The sequence below is a fragment of the Polypterus senegalus genome, chromosome 8 (assembly GCF_016835505.1).
Source record: "Polypterus senegalus isolate Bchr_013 chromosome 8, ASM1683550v1, whole genome shotgun sequence".
Taxonomy (NCBI): Eukaryota; Metazoa; Chordata; class Cladistia; order Polypteriformes; family Polypteridae; genus Polypterus; species Polypterus senegalus.
The window spans coordinates 1,017,486-1,036,532 of NC_053161.1; the positions used below are offsets into that span (position 1 = coordinate 1,017,486).

The 19,047-nt window shown below is 39.0% G+C and overlaps 1 protein-coding gene across 8 annotated transcripts in view; it reads left to right on the forward strand.

The window, feature by feature from the left end:
• Nucleotides 1-18,043, forward strand: part of wnt5b (wingless-type MMTV integration site family, member 5b) — a 353,134-nt gene extending 335,091 nt beyond the window's left edge. For all 8 annotated transcript variants that reach the window (XM_039760581.1, XM_039760577.1, XM_039760582.1 and 5 more), the window contains one exon: nt 15,981-18,043. In XM_039760581.1, the coding sequence (XP_039616515.1) occupies nt 15,981-16,439 (459 nt within the window). In that variant the 3' untranslated portion in view covers nt 16,440-18,043. The remainder of the gene's footprint in view (nt 1-15,980) is intronic.
• Nucleotides 18,044-19,047: the final 1,004 nt, after the last annotated feature.

Here is a 19,047-nt window from a genome sequence, read left to right on the forward strand (position 1 = left end):
TGAGTTTTCATAACAGTTTTAATCGCGCCCCCCCCTAACGTTTTTTTGAAAGGAGCCCACTAATACCAATTTGTTCTTTTTTAGTTAATGATATATCATAGATGCATATTTTATTATACCTACATAACTCTCTATTTATTTTTCTAGTATCAGAATGTAGTTTAAGTTAATTTGTTTTGGTTTCAATAGATGTATTTTTCATATTTTCGATTCTTTTTTTGTTTTTTTCACATCTTTGCGCCCCCCTTTTTGTTACTTCGCACCCCCCTAGTGAGGCCCGCCCCACAGTTTGAGAACCACTGGCATATACACTTAAAGGATACTGGTCTGAAAATTGAATTGGTGAACAGTTCGTACTCTGAGATATTGTAAGAAATGTATAGAAATGTTCTTACTACACTCACTTCCTATGATATTCACTTTGTAAATTAATGGATAACACTCACCTTTCCAGTGTTAGATACTTCAAGCCCAGTTTAATTTACTAATAATAAAAAGATTCAGTACAACTCATGCCTTTTTAATTGGCCTCCATCTCATGTACTGAGTGCTGGCTTAAAACAATTTATTAAACAATATCAAGTATAACAGTTCATTAATGAGGCTGCATTTTAATGTTCTTGAATTCTAACTTCTTTCCTGTCTTGTAGCAGTTAATGCTAGGATAGACGCCTGATCCCTGTGACCCTATACTGGAAAAGGTAGCTTTCAATTTTCAGCAAAAAATGTGAAGGCCACTAAATTAGTGTAAGTGCAGATGTGTGTGTATGAGTGTGTCACATGACAATGTGCCTTTTGTCCAGTGCTATCAGGATAGTCCCTGCTTCCTTGTCCCTTGTATAGAAAACTGGTGGACAGAAAGCGTTATAAGGCAGAAACTCGGAATTTGATAAATATTCAACTCTTATCAAAATGTGTAAATGTTAAAAGTGGAGATGCCCTTTTACAGTTAAAAAACAGATGCCTTTATTTCTCAAAGCATTACAGTAATTTTCTTTCTTTCACAATTTGTAAACTTTGATTTTCAGTATCTTTGCAAAGACACGAGAGCTTCATTTGCCTTTAAGTACTTAGAAGTGACAATGCACCACCTGAACCCATTGTTTTTCTTTCTTTTCTTTTTTATTTTATTCTCCTAGCACGTTGTTATGCAGTCTTATCCCTGTGTTAAGGGTCATTGTTGTGGTAGATAAGCATCAGATGCAAACAAATACTCCACCCACAAATATAGTCTTTACTGGTTTGTAAATGGCAGTAACTCACAAGGTCAGAAGTTCAAAGTGTCAGGATACTATAATCCAGATGGCTGTATATGGGAAAAGAAACCTGAACAGAAACAGCATATTGCATAATGTTGTTGAAATATTTTTGAGCATGTTCAAACCTTCCAGGTCAAAGCTAAAATCTTATTTCAAGCCAGTTTGTTCTTGTTACCTTGAATTCTTTGTAAGTAATTATAAAAAGTCTATGTGTGTGCCTAGTTATTTCACAGTGTGCAACACCAATAATGCATTTGTACCCCTATCCCTCCATTTGTTAAACTACTTTTTCCATTTTCTCGATCACAGGAGGCCCAACTTTATCTTAGCAACATTAAACAGAAACACATCCAACATGGAATAGGATGCTAGTGCATTGCAGGGCACACTAGCACATTTTTAGCAGGCTTATTCTAAGTTGACATGCAGCCTAAGAGCATGTTATAAAGCTGTCCACACATGGACAATCCACTTGGAAATCTAACTGTACTTCAGTGTCCATTAAGCAGCAACCCCACCACAAGGGTATGATATCTTTTTCATTGAAAATTAAAAAATAATCATGCCTACAGTTTTTTTTTTTGTTTATAAAAATACATGAACTTCTTAAATCTCATTAATCCAGTTTAGAGTCATGAGTGGACATGGCCTATTCCAGCATCAGGTGCAAGTCAGGATGCTGCCCTCAAACATCATAAGGCTTCCTCACCAACAAAGACCAAATTTAGATCACTGTTTAATGTAACATGTACATTTTTATCATATGTGAGAGGAAATGCAGAGTACCTGAAGAAAAATCCATACCTACACAGAGGAGCATAGAATTTGAAGCAAGGATTCTGGATTAGTGAGACACTGTGCAACAGTTTCATAAATAACCTCATTATAGCTCCTTAGTGTTTGGTTGACTCATTATCATCTTCTTTGTTGAGAAGCACAGGACTGAATTACAGCCATAGGTCCAAAGGTATGTGGACACCCCTCTAAAGTATTGACTTTTAAGTGTTTCAGGCCCACCCATTATTCAGGTGCATAAAATCAGAGCACAAAGCCATGCAATCTCCATTGAAAAAACACTGGCAGTAGAATGCGTCGTACTGAAGAGCTCAGTGACTTTAAACATGGCACTGGCATAAGATGCCATCTTTATTACAAGTCAGTACATGAAACTTCTGCTCTGCTATATCTGCCTGGGTCTGCTGTTATTGTAAAGTCAAAGCATCCAGGGGAAACAGCAACACAACCACAAAGTGATAAACCACACAAACTTGCAATAGAGTTCCAAACTACCTCACCACAAGAACTGTGCATCTGCAGCTTCATTAAGTGGGTTTCAATGGCCGAGCAGCTACACACAAGGCTAAAATCACTATGGGCAATGCCAAGCATCAGGCCGAGTGGTGTAGAGTATACCACCATTGGACTCTGCAGCAGTGGAAATGTGTTATCTGGAGTGATGAATCACACTTCTCTATTCGGCAGTGTGATGGGCAAATCTAAGTATGGCAGCTGCCAGGAGAACCTGCCTATTATAAAGTTTGGTGGAGGGGGAATAATGGTCTGGGGCTGTTTGACAGTGTTTAGACTAGGCCCCTTGGTTCCAGTGAGGGATACTGTTAATGCTATAACACACAAAGACATTTTAGACAACTATGTGCTTCCAACTTTATGGCAGCAGTTTGGGGAAGGCCATTTTATGTTCCAGCAGGGCTGTGCTCCAGTGCACAAAGCCAGGCCCATAAGGATATGGAGGAACTTGCAGAGAGCTCTGATCTCAGCCCTATTGGAATGAACTGGAACACTGTCTCCTTGTCCAAAATAAGTACTTGGCCTTACAAATGCTGTTTTGCCTGAAACTCCAATGGACACACTCTAGAATCTTATAGAAAGTCCCCTAAGTGGCTGTTAGAACTGAAAATGGGGGCCATCTCCATATTAGGATGGGACGTCCAACAAGCTCACATAGATGTGATGGTCAGGTATGCACAGACCTTTGGTAATTTAATGTACTTTGCTCAGATAATGGAGTCATAATTTTTCACATAGCAGATACATCTATTTGACTTTGATTAAAATACTTAAAAAAAAGCTAAGTAAAAGTACAGTATGAACTTATAAACTGGATGGCAGGGGAAAGACCTGATAGTGCTTATTGTTATGTTCTCATTCATGATGTTGACAGTGCACAATCAATAGAAATGTGAGTTTTAGTGCCATGTAACACACTTAAATATATCTGAATGCAAACCTTTCACGTTGTGTGGTAGATTGTATTTTAACACTGTGTTTATACGAGCTGCTTTCCTTGATTTGTTGTAAGCTTATTAAGCATGGAAACATTGTGTCGTCAGGGTAGAAAATATTCAAGAGGAAGTAGGAAACAGGGCTGATATTATCACTGTTGGGTATGGTACTTTGGTACTCTGACTTGATTGGATGGAAGAAAGAGACTGCACTAAAGTCTGTGTCACATTTCACAACCCTTTCAGCAATTTTCAGTTGTAGCTTTCATTTACACAGTCTTAGAGAGATGATTGTACAGTCGTGTAATGTGACATACCCAGCTACTCACTCCAACTAGTCAGTGACTCGCTCCTTCAGGTTTAGTTTTGTCTTTAGTCATAGGGGTGGTCTTTGTGTGCATAACAGCTGACAACTGATCAATGTTCATCTGGAAATGCAATGAATTTAATGTAGCAATGAAGAATAAGGAATGCAGGTGTTTTTTTACCTCGCGAACAGAAGAGAAGCTAGTCCCTCTGTTGTCCTGTGTTTTACATACCACAATAGAAAAGGAAAAAAAGATAAAAAAAGTGACTTAACTCTCCATAGCTGTTAACTCTTTGTAAAGCACCGGCTCAGTAATGCCACACGCTATTGGCTGTCAAAAAAAAAAAAGGGGAAACACAACTGCACTGGAAGATCAGCTCTCAGTCAATAAATGTGACATGGGCAGTGATTTTCAGTTGTTCAAATCAGCGTGGTCCAGCGATGTGATCAGCAACTGCAGTTGGCAAATCTGACGATGCCCCTTGACCAGAAGTTGCGTGATGTGACATCAGCTTAAGTGGTCGTGTTCACATTAAAACTACAAATAAATATGATATTTGGCAACCTTGAGTGAACAAAATGACATATACATTATAGTAGAAAGTTAATAAGTATGTATGTCCTGGCGAAGTTTTGTGTGGTATAATAAGTGCATCCCAGACTGGATACAAAATTTTACATGATTAGCCTTAAGAATGAATGAGCAGGGCCTTTCCAAGGTGGAAGGAGGTGTTGGGGATGGCTGCTTGAGCTCCAATATTAGTTAAAATTAAGGAAATAATGCATTGCACTTTACTGAAAAATAAACATAAGATTTAAAAAGGGTTGTAACCTGGGATGTTCTTTTTATGCTCTTTTCCATGTAAAGCTGGTTAAACCATTTTTTTAAATGGCAATTCATTTCCATCACATACATGTCAAGATGATGGTTTAAATTTTTTTTTTTTACCAAAAGTATGACTTTGTAAGAGGCTACTGAGGAATTAGTTTTTCTATTTGTGTCACCTTGAGGAGACAGTACTGAGACTGAATGAAAATGTTCATTACAAAAGCTTTTCATCTGTACGTGTGGTGTTTGGCTTCATTTAGAGCAACCAATCATCATCTTTACATGAAATATGTCTCGGCTCTAAGAAGATGGCTTGTAAAGGCATTAAATCAATGCCATGTGGAGAAATAGTAAGCTGGAGGCTAGAATAAGAATGTTCCGCTATTATCAAGCATTTTCTGCCAGCCCGATTTTCAATAAAATTGAGGGCTGTCTGAAAAAAAAAAAGTAAAACATTGGCAACCCAACTCGTTCTACTAAAAGGAGACAAAATTCTTGTGATCAGGAAGTAAATCATTGAGAGTCTGATACCAATTCACACTTCCCTTTCTTTAATCTTTGTAGTTACAGACCCCTGGTGCTGCTTCACACAGCCTCGCTCAGTCAAATAAACCATAACCCACATGGCTACGGCAGCTCCTGAGATTACAGGGTTAGGTTGCTGTCAATAATCCAGGCTAATCATGCTAGGACTTTGATGGCTCATCTAATAGCTGTTTCTGAAGTGGTTCTCGTGGTTAGCAGATCTGGGACACTTTGGTGATAATGGACCTCAAGGAAATTGAGCAAACAGAATAGCAGTCCATCTCTGAACACACAACTGTGATCTCTGTGATGCTGAAACAACGTACTGGAGAATATGCTTTGTTTGCCTTGTAACTGTTACTTTGAACAAGGAGAAGGCGTCAAAATGACATGACTTAGGGCTGTTCACTTGGGTTCTGTTATAGCAGCACTCAAAACTTAATGCACAATTGCACTATACAATACTAATAAAAACAATTTTATACTGCATTTTCATTCAAATAGGTGCCAGAATGCTTGTACAGCCCCAGCAGATTAGCTGAAGACACAATGATTATATTTTGTAATGCAAGCTGCAGCCATTATAAAAATCAGACATGTCTTGATCTCTCCTTACAGTATAACTGTACAGAACAGAAACCAAACTGAGAAGACATGGAAGGCTTTTTAACAGTGAGTTAGCATTAATAATAGGGAGCTAAATATTGAAGAAACAAGTGCTTAAGGTCTTTCATGGTGGAAATGCAGAAGCTTTGGGATACAGTATGTATCTTGTCACTGCTGTGTTCATGCGCCTGATCATGCAAAAGTGGTGATGGGCCTGGAGCAACTATAAGAAATCTAGTGAGAGGCTTACAAGGTGCAGACGAGGGCTGCTTGTCTGTGGGTAAAACACCCTGCATTGGTGGGGTGGTTCATTTCAGTATTGCACCCTGTGTGCTTCTCCTGTTAATGCCATTCTTCTACCGCAAATAAAAATAGCAAACTCCTCACTGTTATTCCAGGATTCAGGATGGTCTACCACATGCAGCAAATAAACATGAAAAAGAAGTTCTAAATTTAGACCTTTGATTATCCACCCATTTTTCCCTTTTATCAAAATGGATGTAATGACAGAAATGTGCGGGCTTGTCAATAAACATGAAAAAGAAGGGCGAACAGAGAAATCCCAAAATATGTTAAAAGGCAGGAAAATGTTATCATGAACAGGGTCCAGATCTTTTAAATTCATCTTGAGATATTCAAATTCAGTATTTATGTAATTATTAACATTGTACATTTCAAATAATACCACTTGTAAAAAAAAAACCATTTCCTTAGTCTATATTCAACTAAATTCTTAGAGTCTTTGATGGATTGAATATCTAACTCAGTGAACTCCATTATCTTGATCTTAATGCACTTTCATTTCATTCAGTTGTATTTATTTAAATGTTGCCCATACTGACAATTCCAATAGAGGTGACGGTTTAGTAGTTTATTACATGCAATCCACATTATAGGTGGGATTACGTGAGGGGGAAGGGGACCATTTCCCCACCCAAACAGGAGTTATTTGTGCATGTTGTAAATAGGAGTGGTGAGTTGGGGCAATCAGTGATTTTGCCGCCCCCTGCATACCTGCTTCTGATTGCCTCTTACTGTGTACATATTTTGCTTCTGTCTTAAAAAAATATCTTTACATTGATGGATGATTACCAGTCCTGCCAATCTTTGCAATTGAGTGAATTTTCTATGAAACATCTCCAAAGTTCCATTGTGATGCGAAGGACGCATGTGGCCCACCGGTATATTAGTATTCCCCCTAAAGCTCAAAGCTTTCATCTCTTATATGTAATGAAAAGTGAAGCATTGCATCCACAATGGCTACCATGATACAACACCCTAATATCACTTACATGTGGAACATAAGTCCCACTTACGATCAGTAGGGTTTGAGAAGTAATTGATGTTTGATTTAGCACTTCATCAATAAATCTTATGCTGGTAAGCATTACATTAAAAATATATCCTCCTTCAGCACTTCATTATGGATTTGGGATGGGAAAGTGGAACAGTTTTGCCCACACTACTATGTTTGCATTTAAAAATGCAGTCATTAGTCTCCATTGTTGACTTTCGTCCACACAACCCCAGAATTTTTAACCCCTGAAAGCTGAAACTATATGCTTCTGAAAATGCTGACTTGGTGTTGCAGTGTGTATAAGTAAAAGTGTAGACTTTTAAAATGCAGTCTCTAATTTGTTTGAGCTTATTATGAAGCTCTTCCCTGACTGTATGCTGCTCATTACAAAATCTCATTCCCTGAGTGGCCACTCTTCGCGGAAGAAAATCATATTTCCACATAGCGAACATAGAACAGTTGCTTTTCATTTCACTTGTTGTGTTGCTTACTTGTCTAAACTGTGTTTTACAAAGCTTGAAAGCTTCACAATTGTGCAAAAGGCTAATAATTTACTTGTGATAAATCCCCCGATGGGTAGCATAACTATCGACGCGAGTGGCAGCCTTTCCGGCAACTCCTTGTACGACTTAATCTTTCTACCTTTTTCTCTATTTCACTGATCACTTCTACCACTAACTTTTATGTGGACTCGTTCCCTGGACACTTTTTACTACTTTTTACTACTCTTCCCCCTACTATGCAACTCTTCAGTTCCACCTTAGGGGGGTAAACGTTAACATTATACAAAGTTATTGTCTGATATACCTGCATTTTTATCACTTTTTAATTTAATATTGTTTTTTATCAGTATGCTGCTGCTGGAGTATGTGAATTTCCCATTGGGATTAATAAAGTATCTATCTATCTATCTATCTATCTATCTATCTATCTATCTATCTATCTATCTATCTATCTATCTATCTATCTATCTATCTATCTATCTATCTATCTCTTTAAGAAGTTCTCTGCTGATGTGAACATGCACAGTGTGGACGAATGTCTATGTTACTTTAGTGTTTATGGTGAGAGTGTACTTTCCTAAATGAAAGTAGGAAATGTCATTATATGGTCTGAAAATGCTAGTGTGGTTGGAGATTGTTTTCATTTAAATGAAAACGTAGTAGTGTATAAGTAGCTTTGGAAGCATGGATTACTTAAACTTTGCTTACAATGATTAATGAATCCATTCAAGTTAGAAATCTGTAGTGTGTACAGGCATGCTGACTTTTTCTTAGTTTGGTTTCAGTTAATGAGAGGATGCCTTTTGCTTACAAGATTATATTTGTTAAAAAAGCCAGTCAAAAATAAATCAACTCATGTTAATAATGGCCCTGCGGTGGGCTGATGCCCTGCCCAGGGTTTATTTACTGCCTTGCGCCCTGTGTTGGCTGGGATTGGCTCCAGCAGTCCCCCGTAGTTAGGATATAGCGGGTTGGATAATGGATGGATGTTAATAATGGAAATCATCCAATTTTGATCTCTAATCATAAATAATTGCTGTATTGTTTTTTAAAGTATTCATTTATTCATTATTTGAGGCTGTTGTAGCAGTGAAGGTCCAATCCCAGCAGCTTTACCAGCTATGCTGGAGCCAGTCTTAGATATTATGCCAGTCCATCACCGGACACCTCCATTTGTACATATTCTATTTAACCAGAAAGGGACCAACTTGGCGTCACCCATTAACTTAACTAGCTGTCAAATAAAACCGTGATTAATTGATCGATCTAAGGCTAGGCAGTGAGTGGATGCCAGCCCAGGTGCTGGTGAGACACCATTAAGCCCAGTGAGCAAAGCAATAATAAAGTAGGGGGTGGGGTGAGGTGGTGGGGGATCTGTCCGGAGGGTGCTGCTTCTGCTGTAAACAAACCCCAGGATGTTGTTCTTTAATTAGATGCCATTGCAAGCTGAGACCTCTGTCAGAAGCACTGGTGCGGTGAAAGAAAGGATGGTGTGGTATGTTAATAGATCCCTGTTGTAAAGAACAAAGAACACTCTGGCATTTATTGTTTCTACAGCCTTGCTGGCAGGATTCAGGTAGGGCAGCATTACTGGGTGTCAAAAGAGAAATACACAAGCCTGCACAAAGGTTTTTGTTCCAAGTGGCTGATGCAGAAATTGCGGCCTTCATTTTACTAATCAGGAAAACAGACTCTCTTCTGGGCCAGTTGTAAAAAGTGCATCATGTTGTTTTGTCAAGTTTTTTTTTTTTTATGTGATAAACAATTTACTGGTAGGGCCTCACATTTGTTTAGACAGTCACTCATTTAGAAGCCTTATAGGCAACAGACTGAAGGAAGATGTAGAAGACAGGTCTGTGGACCCCACTTGACGGTTTCAGAGATGGCCTTCCGACCCTAATCAGTGGGGATACTGTGCGGTCGCTGAGCAGATTCTTAATCAGAGGTTGGCTCCTGCTGTTCGTTGTAATCATGTTTCCATTTTCTGCAGTTAGAATGGTTGATTATAAATTATGAAAACTTGGATCACTGAAAATTAATCACTTAAAGATTAGTCTATTTTCTGATGCCACTTTTTCCATTATATTGTAGCAAAGGGGTAGAACCTGTTTCGAAAATACTGGGTTCAGTCCTGGCAAGAACTCTAAAAATACCCACCAGTGCTACAGCAGTCAACTGAACTGGGATCTGAGTGTTGATTATATTCTACACTCGTAATCAATAAAGTTCAATTTATTTTCAGAATAGCACACTTTCCATTGAGGCTGCTACAGAGCTGCTTTCAAGTCTGATACACATAGCTTAACTTTAATCAATATATGATATAATTAATGAATTATGTACTTTTCAGAAGACAATAGTAAAAAAAATATAGCGCCTTTTAGAGTAACCTATAATGGGAATATTTTTATTTATTTATGCATTTTCAGGGCATTGAAGCCAATCCTGGCAGCCACAGGTTCAAGGAAAAAGAATGCAGAATAGACAATAAGACAAAATGATACAAATGAAAAGAACTGCTGCACAGGGCTCACTTTTGGTTGAATAACAAGATAGAAACTGTTTCTTGGAATTACCCTAATATATTAAAAGAAATATGTAATGACAGTTGTAGTGGCCACAAGGGCACATTCAGAGGTCTGTCATTGAAACAACTAGAAATCCATCTTGGTTTCTGCTGCCACCTATTTGACAGTCTCATCTGCTTACATGAGGAGTAGACTTTGTGCACTATGGGAAGAATAAAAATGATGGCATAAGCTTTTAAGTGGCTTATCTTCTTAGGGCAGAGGGAAGTTCTTTTATTAAGGATAAAAAGAGTCTAACAGAATGAAGGGGCATCTTAAGTAAAGTAGCACCTGCTCCATGTCTGCGTACCTCTGGGCCAATGTTTTGGTGGTCTGTTTGCAGTCCAGTGAGAGACTCTTGCTTCAGATTCTTCCTGTTTTAAAGTTGTCATTTGAAATGCACTGCAGCCGACAAGGTGATGCTGTACACCGCTTCCTTCCTCCATAATTCTTGAGTATTTAAAACATTTCTTTTCTGTCTGGGTTGGTATTGAAAGTTTTGTCCTCTGAAATGCATGCATGCTGTTGTTGGAAATATGTATAATGGCTGTTCAAACGGCTCAATGGGACACCTCTCCTGGGATTACAATTAGTTTCATCTACGCTGAATGAAGAGACACTGGGGAGGAGGAGCAGGCCAGTTAAGCTGTCTGCCGCTGATTTACATTCTATTTTCTTGAATGTTTACAGTTTTGAGTTTTTTCTCCCGCTGATGATACGGTTTGACTCAAAGGTCAGCGATGGGGGTGGAGTTGGACTGGTTGGCAGGTATGGAGTAAGCAGAACTAGAAAGCACAGGACTTCAATTTCTGTTTCTTACTGTCCAGAAGGGGTCAGTCTTGTTTTATGAATCTGTTTATTTCTTTCTTAGAGGAATGGAGTATTTACCCACAAATATTCCATCTAAGCAACTTACAGCAGAGAGTCAGGCACACAGGTTTTCTTAATAGACAACAGTTCCTACTATATTATATTATGTTGTTTCTGTTTTGTGGTGAAAAAAACGTAGATCTAAGGGCTAAAACACAATAACATAATTGTAAACATTAATGTAAGCAGCATGGTGGGGCAGTGGTCAGTGATGCCGCCACCCTTTTCTGAGGCCTTGATTTCAGTTCCCTGCTTGATCGCAGTGTGTGTGCTGTTTGCAAGTTCTCGCTATCCCCAGAAAAAATGATGTTCAGTCCGCGTCAGGTGTGTGAATAAGTGTGCCCTCCTGCACAGAGCTGCTTTCCAACAATGCTATCGCCATGACCCTGAACTGGATTGCGAGGGTTTAGTAATGGGTAGATGGATAATTGTCGTACAATGGCGGGCCATTCAGACCTTCAAATAGCAGACGGCTTCTGCTGCTAGACTGGGACATCTGGCCTCTTTCCTCATCAGAACTTCTTTTCTGATTGTTCAGCAGAAAGAATGCATTTCCATCCCCCTTTCAGACACATCCCAGATTAGTCCTGGTGCTCATTTCCTAAACATCTTGCGGTATTTTTAAGCAACTCAATCAGTCACTTTATTTTATAGGGCTGCTTTCATGGTGACCTCTGTCACCTAGTGCCCGACAGGAAACAATAAATTGCAGCAGAGTAAATTTTACAACAGAAATGTAAATCTAAATTTAGCATTGCCAGATGGGTTGTGTCAATAGCTGAAGTGTGAAATAATAAAAGCAGGTCCAGCATTGTGTAAGAAATTATCATTAACAAATGAAATGATTATTAAAAGTAAATAATTAAGACAGCACTGTTAATAGCTGACTATTACATAACTGTTTCTTGTAACAGTGTATTCTTTTGCTGTTGATTAACATTTTGCACGTTAATATGTTCAAAAATACGTTTGTAATTCTTTGTATTGGGCTGAACTGGTTGATAGGGTTGGAGAATGGAAGGATACACTATGGGGTATAGCGTGACAGGAGTGCGCCCCCTGCTGTCTCCACACACCAGCAGTAATGCAAAATAAATCCAAAGTGTATCGAAAGAATTGTTTATTTAAACTGAGAAATGCACAAGGGAAATAATCACAGGGACATTACCAAGAAATGCACGAAACAAGTAGCATATGCTGCTCCATTGGGCTTTCCTAACCAGATTGACAGCCCCGGGCTGTTGGCTAGTGTGATTTCTAAACTCAAGCCTGTCACCAGAAAGCTTTCACACAACACACCTTTCAACTCAAGACTGCTGAAGGTGGCCTTTCAGTCATCTTGGGGATCAAGTGTGCTGTTTCCACCTAAAGTCTAGTGCCCCCTGGGGGACCACACTGTGTGCCCTGAGCAGCATTATTATGGCACACGTGTGCAGGCATTCTGGGTTGCATATTAGGGGCTCGTTTCTTTACAGTAGGATAATCGTGCTGCCCCCTGATTCAATGTGTTGTCTTGTATAGCACTATCTACTGAGTGTGGACTTAGAGTGCTGTAAAAAGTTCACAGGTAAAATATAATTATTAAGTACATAACAGACATTTTAACAGAAAATGACGCTATGTGCAGTATGCAATGCTATTGACAGGCATATTGTAACTTATAAATACGTTCAATTCTACGCACTTTACACCTAGTAAATACATACACTTTGTTAACCTACTTAATGAGAATTCATTGTTTTATGTGTATTTGTAATGTTTTAGCATATGTAAGACTATGAGCATGCTTGTTATTTGTACTGTATATTTTGTGTGTTTTTATATGCTGCTATAACCCTACAAATTTCCTTTAGGATTAGTAAAGTTCTATCTATCTATCTATCTATCTATCTATCTATCTATCTATCTATCTATCTATCTATCTATCTATCTATCTATCTATCTATCTATCTATCTATCTATCTATCTATTAGTTCCAAATGGATTAACATAAATGGAACCTAAAAGTATCCATCCCGTAACATTATCATTGAACTAAGGTTAAGGCCTCACCCTTTAGTGATGAGTTTTGTTGTCCTCTAGTGTCCTCAGGGGAATATTGCAGTCTACCTCCCAGGATGGCACAACCTCCATCTCTATCCCTCTCTCACCACCTGGATTTTCCACAGAGGTTTTCATTCCATTTAATGACATGGCCCACTATGCAGAGTTGCATGCAGGTGAACTCTGTTATTACAGTCTCTTTTGTTTCTGAACTCCTTGATGGGCCTTTTCCCTAATCCTTATCTATTCTAGAGGTAGTTCTCTGTTCTTGTCACGGTCAGTATGGCAATAAAACAACTGAAAATGACAACTGAAGAGCAGTTCATCAGCACTGAATGGTTGTTGTTGGTCAGGATTCCCATGTGATAGTTGGTCAATTAATATCTTCTCCCTCATGCCAACTGCTCCCTGTCACTCAGTCTCAGAAGATTCGAGTTTTAATGTTTACATTGTCAGGACTTTTTTTAAATTCAACTGAGCTGAGAAAATGAACATAAATAGTGGATGAATGGTGATATAGTTTGTTAGTTTTATAAAAAAAAAATAATTAAGGCTTTAATTTGAGCAATGACTATAAATTCCCATCAATAAATTACTAGAGGAATTCATTGTGAAACTGTGAAGTTTTGCGTAACAATTGTTTTCTTTCCTTTTTTATTTACTCTGCACAGGTGCCAGAACTGTGTGAACTTAAGTAACATTAAATAGACAAGACTCAGTTGTTTTAGTTTATAGTATGCAAGGTCAGCTATTACAAATCACACAGTATTTATTATCTTGTGTAGGCAGTCTAATCAGACACAGTAGGGCAACATAGCAGTTCTATGGTTAGTGTTGCTGCCCCATAGATCTGTCATCCTGGGTTTGAATCCCACTTCCAGCTGCCATTTGAGTGGAGTCAGCATGTTCTCCCCATGTGTGAGTTTTCAGTGGATGCTCTAGTTTTCCTCCCACATATGCATATTAGGTTGATTTGAACATCTAATTGTTCCCTTGTGAGAGTGAGTAGGACCTGTGATGGGCTGGACACCCCATTCAAGGCTGCTTTGTGCCTGATGCTGCGAGAATACACGCTGGCTCTGTTTGAGGTGCTGTTTAAGTAAACAGACTTGGTTACACACTGGGATCCTTAATTTCTTTTGTTTTACAGAAACTGGAAACTTTCTTAAAGAGCTATGCAGACTTTTACAGACATTATAGATGTAATAACAAATGTTTGAATTTTTTGTCTATGGAAATCACTTAGAATGTTAAATGAGTTTAGACTGTCAAATTAGGGTTAGCAATTGTATTGTCTTAACAGCTAAGGTATGATTTTCAAGTATACTCCTTTTTCAGTTATAGATCAATAAAGACATGTGCCATGCATATTAACAAGGCAGGAGAAGACCCAAGAATAGTTGTGGGGTCCTTCTAATCACAGCACACATTCAGCTGATCTAGTCAATTACTTCAATGAGCTCTCCGTGATGCTGAGTAGCTCACTTCTGCCTCCACTGCTTATCACTACTCTAGTGTGGTCCTTCAATCCACACGTGTCAGATTTCTGGAGTGCCTGGGCCTATTCCACCCTATGCTACCTCTAAAAACATTGGCTGCCTATGGCGCCTTAGTCTTATTTTATTCACCTTTCTTTCCAAGGCACCTCTTTTAGCCGTGTCACAACAGCAGTTGCAGCTGCTACAGGTGGTGTAGAGGAACAAGGCAGGATTCAGATTTTCGTATAATCAGCAAATTTTGAGGACGTGTAAGTGAAAATCATTTTGTACCAGAGGCATGCAGGAGATGATGAACCCTACAGTTGTGTCATTTGTAGTCTTGTACTCCTGGCAGGGTCACCCATGCTGAACAGCTTTACCATGGATAGTAAGTGATACAACTTGTAGGCCTTCATCTGCACACCAGGTAGAAGATGACATACATTATTTCAACAGCTCTCATGCCAGAAGAAGGCTAGTACAGGACGGTGATCTCCAGTCATAGTGGCTCCCATTCCTTCAGATCTGTGCCAGTACCTTTTCAGTATTGGATGCCACGTGCATTCGGGTTCACCATTTTAAGAGATTTCACGTGTAGTTGCTCCTTGTTTGCATTTCAAGATACTGCAGACGAATTTGGTTTGTGATACATTGTACATTTTGCAGCATTCTTGCACGCAGACTTTGGAAATAAAATGCAAAAGACAGATTGCATTTTCATTTTCTAATTTTCATTTTTATTTCCTTTATTGCAGAAAATTCCTCCCATACAAAAGAAAGCAAAAGTTGGAGTTTGTTATCTATCCTCTATTCTGATCTTTCCATTACAGGCATGTCAGCCAATCACAGACTCCATATTAGGTCACTTTAGAGAGAGACAATAATCAGAGTACCATGCACTTCTTTGGGATATCAGTGGAAACCAGAGAATGTGCTAAAAACCCATGTCAGCATGTGCAGAACGTGCAAACTTCAAGCATACACTGAGTGCACTTGGGGGGCAACTGTGAGGCAGTAGTTCTCCAGCACCTCTGTGCCACTTACATTACAAACAAGAAATGGAATGCTTTGTTTTAGATAACAAGTGCAACTTAGGTGTGCAACATCAATAATTTCATCATTTAATTAAACTACTAGGTGTGCATTATACAGTAGAATCAGTTTGAATTATAAAACCAACATCGTAGATGGCTTTCACCATGAAATTTGCAAGCAGATTCAGATTGCTTGGTATTGCTGTAAATTACCAGGCGGTATCAGCCAGCATAATTTCCAAATGATGTGCCCGCATGTTTCACTGTTTCTAATTTTCTCATAATTTAAAATATATGGCCTAAAAGTTAGCAGTTTGGAAACCGATAGCACACTTAAATCATGTCATTTGTTCAACATCTTTGATTAAATTTTGATTGGAAGAGTTCATCATTTCAAATCTGCCTCTTTTTCATTTCAGGCTGTCCAAAAACTCGCAGATGTGGCCTGCAAATGTCACGGAGTGTCAGGTTCCTGCAGTCTCAAGACATGCTGGCTGCAATTGGCTGACTTCCGGAAGGTAGGAGAATTCCTCAAGGAGAAGTATGACAGTGCAGCTGCCATGAAGATCAATCGCAAAGGCAAGCTGGAGCTGGTCAACACTCGCTTCAATCCTCCCACCTCCGAAGACTTGGTGTACATCGATCAAAGTCCAGACTACTGCCTGCGGAACGAGACCACTGGTTCCCTGGGCACACAGGGACGTCTCTGCAATAAGACATCTGAGGGGATGGACGGCTGTGAACTCATGTGCTGTGGCCGGGGTTATGACCAGTTCAAGGCCTACCAGTATGAGCGCTGTAATTGCAAGTTCCACTGGTGTTGCTATGTGAAGTGTAAACGGTGCTCAGAAATGGTAGACCAGTTTGTCTGTAAATAGGACTGAGAGACCGTGGCAAAGAAGAAAACATTTACTTAAATAAATGGAAAATAATTTATAACTTTTTTATTAAAAAATGGAAAAAGGATAAAAAAAAAAGGTTTTCTTTTAAGGAAGGGTCCTGTACCTTTTCCAGTTAATACATGCCTGTGTGTAACAACTGACTGGTTCTGACATTTCTTGAAGTTAAAAAATAAGATACCCCAACAAGTCACACTTCTGGTTCTGTGTGTCAGACAGTCCGTCCATTTCCCCATTTTTCTGAATAAGACGTTCCTGAATGTTACTTTGGGCTGTTCATTTGAAGTCTCTTTGGTTACAGAAGGGAATATTTCCTCAACAATCAAAAGAATAATTCAAGTGAGGAAGCAGACAGGAAGGGTGACGTTTGCACGAACTGTCCTTTGCCATCCGGTATTTCCTAAGGTTTACACCATTTGATGAAGTGCATCCTTACTGATCTGGCACTGGCGGCTCCCCCATTTTATGGTACTATATTATTCTGCAGAGTTTTTATATAATAAATGCTGTCCGTGTGACTAGAATACATCATGTGGCTTCAAGAGTGTGAATAGAAATGCAACATATTTATTCCTTTCATAATTAAATCCACATAAAACAAATTTATTTGAAGGGGAGTCAGCACCTATTGATGAAGACAATGGTTATTCTATTGAAATGGACTGAGAGAAACCCACAAGAACATCCCTTCCGAAAAGCTCTTAGAAACAAAATTCTCTCATGGACCCAGTAACGAGATCCAGTTGAAAATAACAATAACTTCAGTTGTGAATGCGTCTAAAGTGACACCAGAAGAAACATTTGAGGGAATGAATACAAATTCTTCTGAACACAGGATTACCAGGGGATTTTGCGCAAATGTTTTACTCAGAATTATATAGAGGACAACGATCACAGTAGAGGTAGATTTGATTGATATGAAAAGCAAAGAGGAAACAAAAAATAGAAAAACTGCAACCATAAAATTAGCAGGAAAAAGTGCCTTATCCAGATTGACTGACCTTCACAGGGAAAACAAACACACACAAGATCCATTCACATTTCCTAAGAATTTGGTGTATCTTGTTATGGAAATCTACAAAAAAACGTGTATTCAAATTAAGAGTATTTCCTTAAGATGGTGTGTTGAGGCCATGTTTAGCGGTTACAATGGACTTCATACTTTTGTTTAAAATCCACTTTAATAACCTGGATGTCCCCAGTGTGCCGGACAGAGTAAAAAACTTGACCACTCAAGTGTTCCTCTTCCTTCTAATAAAATCGTGAATGCCGGGTTGGCATGTACAGTAGATCTATGGAATTTAAGTTCAACAAGGGTAACATTAGGACCCTTTCTACTGTTGTGTTTAAACAATGTGAGTAAATATCTCTGGAATCATCTTATCTCTTACCCCAATGAAAAATAATTATTGTACTACCAAATGCTTTTATTTGAAATTGTAATGTCTTCTGATAGTAAAAATCAAGCAAATGTGTTTAAATCAAAATTGCAATAACTGGATGCCTAGTTCATATTTTTGTATTACCACTTATCAAGTTATTAATAAGATATGAATATTAAAGTTTAGGACTATATTTGTCAAGTTTGGCTTTGAAATGCTGCTTGGAAAGTTTGTTAATTCTGTCTAAAGGCACATGTCTCGATTTCTCCGGACGTGTCCCATAGAAGGCACAACAGTGATGTGCTGTCTGTGGCTCGGTGTCGTGTAATCATGTCATGTCCCATGGGTGAGTTAGATTTATGTATCATCATGTCCCCTCTCCTCCCCTCTGTAGATTCCAATGGTGACGTGACGTAGCCACCTTGTGTTTGCTTGTGTGGCCTTAGCACACTTTCTAAAGCAATGCCAGGCGACTAATGGAAGTTCACTCAGTTGAATGTTTAGCTCTGACACATTCACTCAAGAGAAAGACACACAGAAAGCAAAGGGATCAAATGAAAACCCAGGGGCTCTAAAGAGAGCTTAGTGGGCCATCCCACTGTATAAAGTGCGCCATCTCACTTACCCACTCTCAGCATCACATTGTCCCTTTCCACAGCTTTTTCTGTCCTCAGTTCATAAAGTAGTTGTATGACTGGTCTTGTAAATCTGCAAACATGCATTTGTAGCGCCCCCTACTGTGGTGTCTGCTACAGTTCAGCCCTCCCGTCTGTGTGTAATCTCTGAGCTGCTTCTTGGACTGTACCATCTGTGTTCATTGAGAGGAACAATGGAACTGCAAAGAAAGATCATCTGCATGTAAGGGGCCATAGATAACATGGCTGACAAAGTATATAATGAGGGCACACCAAGCTGGATTTACAAGCCTGTCAGTTGTAATCCTTTGCATTCTACAGCTAATCTTGCAAATCTGCGTTTATTAACCAGGTGTGCCAATATTGATGTGCACAGGGAATGATTGGTGGGAAACAAGAGTCACCAATTTGATATGCTCAAATGAGCATCAGCTAATGGCTCTCAGGACTTGTTACAATGTTTGTTGTACTGCTTTGTGTCAGACGGCGTAATGCACTGAGCTGTGCGGCCTTTTGTGATCTGCAATTAGGAGTAAGGTGGTGAGAGGGCTATGCTACTCTGGGTTTTGT